General features: G+C 40.6%; 1 protein-coding gene across 1 annotated transcript in view; it reads right to left on the bottom strand.

Annotated features, from left to right (window-relative positions):
* The window catches only part of LOC141555089 (vomeronasal type-2 receptor 26-like), a 35,000-nt gene extending 23,381 nt beyond the window's left edge, over positions 1-11,619 (bottom strand). Inside the window, exons 1-2 of the mRNA XM_074288060.1 lie at positions 11,608-11,619; positions 9,602-9,697 (exon numbers count right to left, since the gene is read on the bottom strand). Coding sequence (XP_074144161.1) covers positions 9,602-9,697; positions 11,608-11,619 — 108 coding nt within the window. The remainder of the gene's footprint in view (positions 1-9,601; positions 9,698-11,607) is intronic.
* Between the last annotated feature and the right edge of the window lie 755 nt (positions 11,620-12,374).

Here is a 12,374-nt window from a genome sequence, read left to right as displayed (position 1 = left end):
ACATAAGATGTCATCCATGTCATGCACAATGTGGACTCCTTTCCATTTGGTTCTGACAGGAGCTCTAATTTCTACCACATTCTGTTGACACACAGTAGGTGTGTTTTTATAGTCTGTGAAAGAACTTACTGTTGAAATCTTCAGTAAGGTTCCTTCTCATTGGTGGAGGGCGTTGAAAATGCAAAATACGGACAGTCTTCCGATCTTAAATGAACAGAGTGAAATAGTCCTTGATGTCAATGATCCATCTGTGTCATTCCTAATGATAACATTGGGTGAGGGAAGTCCTGGCTAAAAGCTGCCCATAGACTCCATTCTATTATTAATATGAATAAATCGTTTAACTTTCTCCATTTTCCAGATTACTTTTTTTTTTAGTGAATCTGGGTGGATTCCATGGGCTACTGGATTGCTTTATGTGAGCAGTTTGTAATTGTTGACAAATTTCCCAAAGGGCCTCTGGTTTTTCATTAGTTAGAGGCCAAAGATGAACCCAAATGGGGGCTCTCCTTTCCATTTCATCGTAGGCTCCCGTGTTTTCATTTGTATTCTTTCTGGTCAGTGACCCCTATAAAAATTTTATGCATATTCATCACTTTAAACAAAATCTCTCCCCCATAAATGAACAGGGAGTGTCTGAAGAACTTCAGATTTAAACTGACGTTCGTTATTCTCCTTTCTCCCCAATAACCATTTAGCCCGTATACCTTGTAAAGGTTTGTGGGCTCGTATGTTGGCCAAGCTTGTGACCAAAAGTACTGTGACATCACCGACTTATCAGCTCCTGTGTCCACCAACCCTTAAAAGAGTTTTCCTTCTATTTCCAACTATAAAAGTGGCCTAGAATCAGCTATAGATTGCATCCAGAACACCTCTTTTTCTATACTTCCAGAACATTTAAATATTCTTTTCTGACTCTTTTATATGATACTATCAGTAACTGTGCTATCCTTTCCTGCTTTTTACTTAATGTCCCAGTGAGGAGCAGCAAGCAAGGAATACACATTTCCCCTTCAAAAAATCAGCATCTAGGGGCGGAGCCAAGATGGCGGAGAAGAAACACACTACTCAGTGAACGTCCTCACTCCCTCACAACCAATTAGATAAATTAAGTCTCAAAATTAGCTCAGGACTGATAGATACCACAAGGACTGGAAGCACGACTTACCAGCTGAAGAGAATCTGGAGTTTCAACAGGAAAGGTCAGTTCTCAGGGGAGGAATAAGAAAGACCAGCACAGACGGTGGGGTAGGGGCACACTGCGCCCATTGCGCTGGGAGGGGCTCTGGGATCAGAGAAGCCACTGAGGTAAAGGAATCTGGCACAGGCTGTTAGCTCTTCTCTGCTAATTATTTAGCAGTTCAGAAGAGAAAGCCAAAATATTTTAAAACTCAGATTAGATTCCCCCCCCCCCCCACCCTGGGGGTGACTCGGCAGACTCGGCACCAGGGGGTGTGGCCTCAGCTACCTCCTGAGAATAGTTAAGAGACTGACAAGTGGGTGGATACGGCCCAAGGCAACACACGCTGCCTAGCTTAGCTGGAGGGAGTGGAACTCAGCTCCAGGAAGTCCCAGAGAAGCGGAACCTTTGAACTAGGGACCGCGGTTTCTGGCAGACACTTCCAGTTTGAGCGCAGGGGCTTCTCACGTCACCTGCTGCAGACATCCACTCCCCACCCGGACACATAGGCTGAGCTTCTTGCTGTCTTCACTATTCTACGCCCTCAAAGCACAGCAGTGCTAATCACCTCTGAGGCGCTTCCAGGGAGGGGGTGGGGAACTCTCTCCCAGAGCTCTCTCTTAGCGCGGGCGCAGGGGCCGCTGCATCCATCCGGTCTGGGAGGAAGCTGGTAAAGAAGTAAATAATTTCCTACCCCAGGGACAGACCCCAAAACATTTTTTAAGTACGAGCAAAAAAGCTAGAAAAACTATAGATTCCTTCTATACAGAGAAAGAGCGGGTATCCAACCCCGAGGAAGTTAACAGCAAAGATTCAGAAGATAACAACCTAAAGGGGAACGATTCCTGCCCCCCATCACATAACTCTCTCCTAGAAGAAGCTCTTAAGAAATTGAGGGAGATCGAAGAAAAATGGGGCAAGGAAAGGGAAGTTATGATAGAGAATAACAACGTCCTGAAATTGGAGTTGGAAAAAATAAAGAATTCACAGGAGATGCAGGGAAACAAAATTAGTGAATTAGAAAAGGTTAAAAAAACACAGGAAAGTAGGATTTCTGAATTGGAAAAGATAAAAAAGTCTCAAGAAAATAGAATTTCTGAATTGGAAAAAGAAAATAATTCTCAAAAAAAAAATTAGGGAAATGGAAAAAAATTCAATAGAACAAAATAATTCATTTAAAAACGAAATTGGGCATTTACAAAAAGAACTAAAAACTGTGAAAGAAGAAAATAACTCCTTAAAAGTCAGGATGGAACAAATAGAAATGAATGATTCACAGAGAACCCAAGAATCAGTCAAACAAAACAAAAAAAATGAGAAGCTGGAGAACAACGTCAAATACTTACTGGGAAAATCTATAGACCTGGAAAATAGATCTAGGAGAGATAATCTGCGGATTATTGGACTTCCAGAAAACTATGACCAAAAAAAGAGCCTAGATTCTATTTTACAGGAAATTATCAAAGAGAACTGTCCAGAGATAATAGAAACAGAAGGGAAAGTAGATGTGGAAAGAATTCATCGAACTCCTTCTGAAATAGACCCTAAAAAAAGAACACCACGGAATATTGTGGCTAAGCTGCAGAATTACCACACAAAGGAGAAAATCCTGCAAGCAGCTAGAAAAAAACAATTTAAATACCAAGGTGCCACAATAAGGGTCACCCAAGATCTGGCTGCCTCCACATTAAAAGATAGAAGGGCCTGGAACCTGATATTCCGTAAGGCAAAAGATCAAGGACTGCAACCAAGAATGAACTACCCAGCTAAGTTTAGCATCTTTTTCCACGGAAGAAGATGGTCATTCAATGAAACAGAGGAATTCTATATGTTTCTAAGAAAAAAACCAGACTTAAACAAAAAATTTGATCTACATCCACAAGACTGAAGAGAAACAGAAAAAGGTACACAGAACCCTTGAGAACTGTAACTCTGTTGTGGGTATATAAAAAATACTCAAGGATAATTTGATTTTACTGATATAAAAGAAAAAAAGGGGGGTGTAGTAAAGGGAAGGAGGTCGGTTCAGAAAAAGGGGAAGGAGTGATAAAAAGAGGGAAACTACATCCCAGGAAGAGACATAGAAAATACACCATATCTGAGGGAACTTAGTGAGGGGGAGAATCATTGTGTGAATCTTACTCTCATCAGAAGAGGCTCAAAGAGTAAATAATTAACATATTTGTTTTTCAGAGAATTTTCTCTCACCTCATTAAAAGGGGGGAGAGGAAAAGGGAAAAGGAAAAGGGGAATAAGTGAAGGGACTTGGAGGGAGGGGGGAGGGATCCTAAAAAAAAAAAAAAAAAAAAAAGAGGGAGGGTTGCGCGTCACAAGGGGGGTCTGTAAATTAAATATCGGGGAGGGGGATCAGGGGGGTCAAGGGAAAAAAGCATAATCTGGGGATAATACGATGGCAGGAAATACAGAATTAGTAATTTTAACTGTAAATGTAAATGGGATGAACGATCCCATCAAACGGAGACGGATAGTAGATTGGATCAAAAAGCAGAACCCTACAATATGTTGCCTACAGGAAACACACTTAAAGCAGGGAGATACATACAGAGTAAAGGTAAAAGGTTGGAACAGAGCCTATTATGCTTCAGGTAAAGCCAAAAAAGCAGGGGTAGCTATCCTTATCTCAGATCAAGCAAAAGCAGAAGTAGATCTCGTTAAAAAAGATTAAGGAAGGAAACTATATCCTGCTGAAAGGTAGCATAAATAATGAAGCCATATCAATACTAAACATATATGCACCAAGTGGTATAGCATCTAACTTTCTAAAGGAAAAGTTAAGAGAACTGCAAGAAGAAATAGACAGTAAAACTATAATAGTGGGAGATCTCAACCTTGCACTCTCAGATTTAGACAAATCAAACCACAAAACAAACAAGAAAGAAATTAAAAAAGTAAATAGAACATTAGAAAAACTAGGTATGATAGACCTTTGGAGAAAACTGAATGGCAATAGGAAGGAATATACTTTCTTCTCAGCAGTTCATGGATCCTATACAAAAATTGACCATATACTAGGACATAAAGATCTCAAAATTAAATGTAGGAAGGCAGAAATAATAAATGCCTTCTTCTCAGATCACAATGCAATAAAAGCTACATTCAGTAAAAAGTTAGGGGTAAATAGACCAAAAAGTAATTGGAAACTGAATAATCTCATCTTAAAGAATGACTGGGTGAAAGAGCAAATTATAGAAACAATTAACAATTTCACCCAAGATAATGATAATGATGAGACATCATATCAAAATCTTTGGGATGCAGCTAAAGCGGTAATAAGGGGAAATTTTATATCTTTAGAGGCTTATTTGAAGAAAATTGAGAAAGAGAAGATTAACGAATTGGGCTTACAACTTAAAAGGCTAGAAAAAGACCAAATTATAAACCCCCAACCAAAAATTAAACTCGAAATACAAAAATTAAAAGGAGAAATCAATAAAATTGAAAGTAAAAAAACTATTGAATTAATAAATAAAACCAAGAGTTGGTTTTATGAAAAAGCCAATAAAATAGATAAACCTTTGGTAAATTTGATCAAAAAAAAGAAAGAGGAAAATCAAATTGATAGTCTTACAAATGAAAAGGGGGATCTTTCCACCAATGAAGAGGAAATTAGAGAAATAATAAGGAGTTACTTTGCCCAACTTTATGCCAATAAATTTGATAACTTAAGTGAAATGGATGACTTCCTCCAAAAATATAGGCTCCCTAGATTAACAGAGGAGGAGATAAATTGCTTAAATAGTCCCATTTCAGAAAAAGAAATAGAACAAGCTATTAATCAACTCCCCAGGAAAAAATCCCCAGGGCCAGATGGATTCACATGTGAATTCTACCAAACATTTAAAGAACAATTAGCCCCAATGTTATATAAATTATTTGAAAAAATAGGGGATGAAGGAGTCCTACCAAATTCCTTTTATGACACAGACATGGTACTGATACCTAAACCTGGTAGATCGAAAACTGAGAAAGAAAATTATAGACCAATCTCCTTAATGAATATTGATGCTAAAATCTTAAATAAGATATTAGCAAAAAGACTTCAGAAAATCATCTCCAAGATAATACACTATGATCAAGTAGGATTTATTCCAGGAATGCAGGGCTGGTTTAATATTAGGAAAACTATTAATATAATTGACCATATTAATAATCAAATTAATAAGAACCATATGATCATCTCAATAGATGCAGAAAAAGCATTTGACAAAATCCAACATCCATTCCTACTAAAAACTCTTGAGAGTATAGGAATAAATGGATTATTCCTTAGAATAATCAGGAGTATATATTTAAGACCGTCAGTAAGCATAATATGCAATAGAAATAAACTGCAACCTTTCCCAGTAAGATCAGGAGTGAAACAAGGTTGCCCACTATCACCATTACTATTCAATATAGTACTAGAAACGCTAGCCTCGGCAATAAGAGCCGAGAAAGAGATTCAAGGAATTAGAGTAGGAAATGAGGAAATTAAACTATCACTTTTTGCAGATGACATGATGGTATACTTAGAGAACCCCAAAGACTCTGCTAAAAAGCTACTAGAAATAATTCAACATTTCAGCAAAGTGGCAGGATACAAAATAAATCCACATAAATCCTCGGCATTTTTATATATCACTAACAAAATGCAACAGCAAGAGATACAAAGAGAAATTCCATTCCAAACAAATGTTGATAGTATAAAATATTTGGGAATCCATCTACCAAAGAAAAGTCAGGAATTATATGAGAAAAATTACAAAACACTTGCCACAAAAATAAAATCAGATTTAAATAATTGGAAAGACATTCAGTGCTCTTGGATAGGCCGAGCGAATATAATAAAGATGACAATACTCCCCAAACTAATCTATTTATTTAGTGCTATACCAATCAGACTCCCAAGAAACTATTTCAATGACCTAGAAAAAATAACAACAAAATTCATATGGAAGAATAAAAGGTCAAGAATTGCAAGGGAACTAATGAAAAAAAACTCAGAGGAAGGTGGTCTAAGTGTACCTGATCTAAAGCTATATTATATAGCAGCAGTCACCAAAACCATTTGGTATTGGCTAAGAAATAGACCGGTAGATCAGTGGAACAGATTAGATACAAAGGACAAAAAAGGGTACATCTATAGCAATCTAATCTTTGACAAACCCAAAGATTCCAACATTAGGGATAAAAATTCATTATTCGGAAAAAACTGTTGGGAAAACTGGAAATTAGTATGGCAGAAATTAGATATGGATCCACACTTAACACCATATACCAAGATAAGATCAAAATGGGTCCATGATTTAGGCATAAAGAGGGAGATAATAAATAGATTAGAGGAACAGAGGATAATCTACCTCTCAGACTTGTGGAGGAGGAAGGAATTTATGACCAGAGGAGAACTAGAGATCATTATTGATCACAAAATAGAAGATTTTGATTACATCAAACTAAAAAGTTTCTGTACAAATAATACTAATGCAAACAAGATTAGAAGGGAAGTAACAAATTGGGAAAATATTTTTAAAAACAAAGGTTCTGACAAAGGTCTCATTTCCAAAATATATAGAGAACTGACCATAATTTATAAGAAACCAAACCATTCTCCAATTGATAAATGGTCAAAGGATATGAACAGACAATTCTCAGAGGAAGAAATTGAAACTATATCCACTCACATGAAAGAGTGTTCCAAATCACTACTGATCAGAGAAATGCAAATTAAGACCACTCTGAGATACCACTACACACCTGTCAGATTGGCTAAGATGACAGGAACAAATAATGACAAATGTTGGAGGGGATGTGGGGAAATTGGGACACTAATACATTGCTGGTGGAGTTGTGAAAGAATCCAGCCATTCTGGAGAGCAATCTGGAATTATGCCCAAAAAGTTATCAAACTGTGCATACCCTTTGGCCCAGCAGCGCTACTACTGGGATTATATCCCAAAGAAATACTAAAGAGCGGAAAGAGACATATATGTGCCAAAATGTTTGTGGCAGCTCTTTTTGTTGTAGCTAGAAACTGGAAGATGAATGGATGTCCATCAGTTGGAGAATGGTTGGGTAAATTGTGGTATATGAAGGTTATGGAATATTATTGCTCAGTAAGAAATGACCAGCAGGAGGAATACAGAGAGGGTTGGAGAGACTTAAATCAACTGATGCTGAGTGAAATGAGCAGAACCAGAAGATCACTGTATACTTCAACAACGATACTGTATGAGGATGTATTCTGATGGAAGTGGAAATCTTCAACATAAAGAAGATCCAACTCACTTCCAGTTGATCAATGATGGACAGAGGTAGATACACCCAGCGAAGAAACACTGGGAGGGGAATGTAAATTGTTAGCACTAATATCTGTCTGCCCAGGTTGCATGTACCTTCGGATTCTAATGTTTATTGTGCAACAAGAAAATGATATTCACACACATGTATTGTACTTAGACTATATTGTAACACATGTAAAATGTATGGTATTGCCCGTCGTCGGGGGGAGGGAATAAGGGAGGGGGGGTAATTTGGAAAAATGAATACAAGGGATAATATTATAAAATATATATATATATATAATAAAAAAAATTTAAAAAAAAAAATCAGCATCTACTACTTGAGGAATAGCCATAAGCCCTTGCAATGACTGTGAATTCCATCCCAACATGAGCCCTCCTATCCCCAAAGGAAGAAGACCTGAGACTCCAGTGGGGAGAGAACATGTTCTCATATTGCCAGTAATTCAGTGTGACACCAAAGAACATAACCAGGACTTCCCAGGGTCAAATGTATTCCATCCCAAATTGTCAATAAATAGGATTTAATGTACTGGTTGCAGACACAGTTTGAGGAGGAATAAGGGCAAGTACAGCTCCCATCATCTGGGGTTGGAGCTGGTCCTGAGGAGAGTTTCCGGTTTCTCATTACCTTGCCTATTACTCTGAGAGGGACATTCAGAAGCCAACTTTCGGCCCTTCCACCATTTTGGACATAAAGTCAAAGGTTTATCTGCTGAATTGCAATGTGATGCAACCTTTTGTATAGTACAATTTGTCTTCATATGACCCCATTGTCCACAATTAGAGCATCTGTGAGATTTTGAAAAATTCTGAGATTGTGATTTATCCTGATTTAGAGCAGCAGTCGTTCCTGGGGCTTGAAAGAAGTTCCAACTTTCTGACACTGTTACGATTTTTACAAGGTGCTAAATCACTGATATTGATAGAGACAATAATTATTTAATTTGGCACAGTTCAGTGTGATTGATCTGATCCTACATGGGGATGTTATGGGCTAGAACTTGAAACAAGGTACTCAGTGGAATTGATGAGATGATGATTCTCTAATTTACTTGTACTTAGTACTTACTATAATTCCACAGTATTCACACCTTTAAGAGAGCATATATAGGGAGGAGCTGACTAGCTCATTAAAGGAAAAGCCTGCTCTTGGAGTTCAGGGAGAGTCACAAGTCAGAGACCCACAAGCCCATTCTCTGGAAGGAGGAGTCAAGATTCATTCCAACTTCCACCTTTTGTGCTACTTGAGACATTTGGAGAGAGCTCTTGGAACCAAGGAGTCAGACAGGCCTCTACTAAAGCTAACTGGGCCCAGGAACAGAGAAAAAACTTTGAAGAGACAATAAAGGATTTGGACTTTACCTCCTGGCTGAATTTGAGGTGATTATTGAAACTGAACTGAAACGAAGACTGCTCCCAGAAACCCCCAAGAAATCTGCTCCCAGAGAACACTACATTTTAGAAAACATTACATGACACCCTTGGAGCATTTCTACTAAAGACATTTTAGTTTGCCACAAGATAATATATTTTTACAATCTGCATTAGCATTTTCAAGGGCAAGTTGTCTCAATCAAATTTGGGCTATCTCCCCATCAGTGAATAAAATTTGGATTATTAAAACCATAACTGGAAGCAGCCTGATGTAACACTTTCAGTAACTAGAAGTCTATCGTTTGCTATTCTCTCCTATTGTGTCCTGGATTGCTAGGATCGGGGGTTTCAATAACTAGCAAAGCTAACTGAATTTCTAAAAGGATGTCTTCTCCCCTTTTTTTGGCTCTCTTAACTGCCTCCGGAACTAGTGTGTTTGATTCAATTCTGTAAGAATTTAGTTTCCCTTCAGATCTGTATTGAGGAGAAGCCTATAAATAGGGATCTGTAGGTTCTGTGAATTGTTCTTTCTTTTTAACATTAAAACATTCTATAGCTTGCTCCCTGTCTTCTTCCTCCATAGTACCAGCAGACAGATGTACTTTAAGCACTCTAGTACTTAAAAGAACTCTTTCTGGAGGCAGAAGAGAGATTTTCAAAATATTTCAAATAGAAAATATAGCAAGTAGAAAAACTCCTGGCCATATTTCTCAAAAATATTCACTCACTGATTTTTCCCTCTTACCTTAATCCTGGAGCTCACCACGAGGTCCCTCTCCTCTGCAATGGCATTCAGGTCTCTGGCTAGTTGAGTGCCCAGTGTGGATGCCCGCTCCCCCAACTAGGATGAGTGTGGAAACAAAAGTACAGGTGCCAACCAGGTACCATCTAAGCATTCCATGTATTGATCTGAGAGCCAGGGTCTGTATTTTCTCTAAGCTCATATTGCAAGAACACTAGAGTCTTCAGGTTACTTAGTGAATGTTTCAAGATTACAGATACACATCCTGCTCTTCCTTGCAGCTTGACATGAACATTGAACAGTGATTCGCAGTAAGTCTGCCTATTGTAACAATCATCAATTGTAACACTTGGTGGTAACATTCTACTTATTGTAACAGAGTCATAATTGTGTATTTCAGGAAGGCCTTGTTCCTACTATATTATTCAAGGTGGTTATCCCAAGAAATTGTATTCTAATTATTGTTCTATAACAAACGATCAGTAGGGTGATTTCAGAGAGGCCTGGAGAGACTGACATGAACTGATCATCAGCCCCAGCAGATGCTTTCCCAACACCCATCATGTCCCACCTCAATGCCCTAGCCTGTAAAGCCCTTCTGTCCTGGTCCTTCCCAGCATGCCGTCTTTACTTCTCCCTTGCGTCCACTCTAGCACTGGCTCTTCTCAGCACCCCAAGCTACTGTCCATTTGGCCTGTGATAGAAGATAGCCTGGTAAAGGGAGGAGGAGCCTCAGATTTGGTGGCTGTGAAATAATTTCACACACCTGTCCCCCTAGATGCTGGTGGGGTGACTATGGGAAAGTCCTGGCCTTCTGGAACTCAGTTCCTCCCTTCATGACACGCATGACACGATGCTCATGTTCTAATGGTCTGGGTTGGTCTAATGGGGATGCTAGAGCTCAAACCCTGTGATCCCCGGGACTGCGACTGTCTTCAGGTAGCAAGGACCCCTTCCCTAAATCTTTGGGGCTCCTTCACTGAACAGGAAGTTACTGATAGATGATGGAGGGCAGGAAAAAGAGAGCTCAGAGGGAGCCCCCATTCTCCTCTAGCAGCTCCTGCTCTGGTTTCACTGCAGAAAGCACAGTGGGTGATAGGACAAGGACCTGCCGCAGTGTGGGGAAATTGAGGCCGGGGAATCTCAAGATCTGTCTATCACTCAGTGATGGAATTATTTGGAAGAGAAGAAAGAGATTTTCAAACCTTAAAATGCAAGAGAAAGGTCTGAATGTGGCAGCCATGTTGCATTAGAGTCTATCCTTGGTCCTGCTGGCTTGGGGTTAGAGTTGGGCCCCTGGAAGGGAATAAGAAGGGGCCATATATGAAACAATGACCTGCTCCCTGCCTTATTCCTTGTCCTTCATTGTTCTGTAGATTTACAGCCTTTTGGGGCCTAGAACATCTTTCTGAAAGTGACCAAGGAGCCCCGCAGGCCTATAGGACTGTGCAAATGGGCCTGATCAGGCATGCTTAGTCCACCCTTTTTCTCTGTTTGGATGTTTTCATGGAATGATTGAATGGGATGGGAGAGATCAGGTCTCTAACATTCTTCCTCCCTCCTTTCTCAGGAATGCTTCCCAAACCCAACATTGGAGCCTCCCCTGGATCCTTGATATTGCCAGGGAAAGCAGTGACCATCTGGTGCCAAATGTTTGCACAGTCCCCCACTCAGGACTACACTTTTGCCCTGCTGAATGCAAAGAGCCTGGAGCCCTTACTGCTACAGATCCCTGCAGGGCCCGGGACTGAATTTTCACTTCCATCTGTGGGGGCCGAGGACAGTGGGAGCTATAGCTGTATTTACTACCTGAAAACACCCCCACACAGAGCATCCCATCTTAGCCCAGCCATGGAGCTGACTATACTTGGTGACTAGTCATGGGAATCCCTAAGTCCCCATTCCATGTCCCCACATAGAGGCCCCAAAGCTCGGGGACAGCATAAGATCATGGGTATTCTGAAGGGATGGTGGGAATAGGGCTGGAAGAAACCTCTGGGCCATCTCACTTTAGGCCCCATGATAATGGGGGCGTTCTCCATTCAGACAGGATCTAAGGGAGAGAATCAGATGAGAAACAAGATTTCTGCTGCCCCTTTCAGGGGGTTAGCAGAGGGGGTCTAGAAATGACATCTGACATTGACCTCAGGCATCCCTTTCTCCTCAGGACAACTACCCAGACCCACTCTGTGGGCCCAGCCAGGCCTTGTGGTGGCCCCAGGGACCAACATCTCTCTCTGGTGCTCAAGGCCCAGGCTGGCTTCTCGGTGACATATATTCTGTGGAAGATTGGGACAAGGCAGCCCTTGCAGAACCAGAACTCAGCACAGCCCTGGACTGACTTCTCCCTCCCTTCTGTCAGACCTGAGGACACTGGGAGCTACAGATGTATTTACAAGGACAGGACAGTCTCTGGTGAAGAATCAGAATCCAGTGAGCCCCTGGAGTTGGTGGTGACAGGTGAGGGGTGTGGGGACCCCAGAATAATGCTGAGTGTGACCCCTCTGCCCACTGCCAAGACAGGGGCCCCACAGAGCCCAGGGCAGGGGGCCTACACGGCCTGATCTGTTCTGAGGCCGGTCCTGAGTCAGGGACCTTGTGACACATGAAATATTTCTGTTGTGATCTGGAATCCTGTAAAAGCTGATGATGTGCCCTGAGTTAGGAGTGAGAAGCCGCACAAAGACCCAGAGCTGAGAGGGGGCAAACCCTCCCTTTACCAATGACTACATGATTGTCCAGGGAACTTGTCCAGGGTCACCTAAAAGTGAGGAAC

This window comes from Sminthopsis crassicaudata, chromosome 1 (genome assembly GCF_048593235.1).
Source record: "Sminthopsis crassicaudata isolate SCR6 chromosome 1, ASM4859323v1, whole genome shotgun sequence".
In the NCBI taxonomy this organism is placed as follows: Eukaryota; Metazoa; Chordata; class Mammalia; order Dasyuromorphia; family Dasyuridae; genus Sminthopsis; species Sminthopsis crassicaudata.
This window is presented reverse-complemented; position numbering and strand designations above follow the sequence as displayed.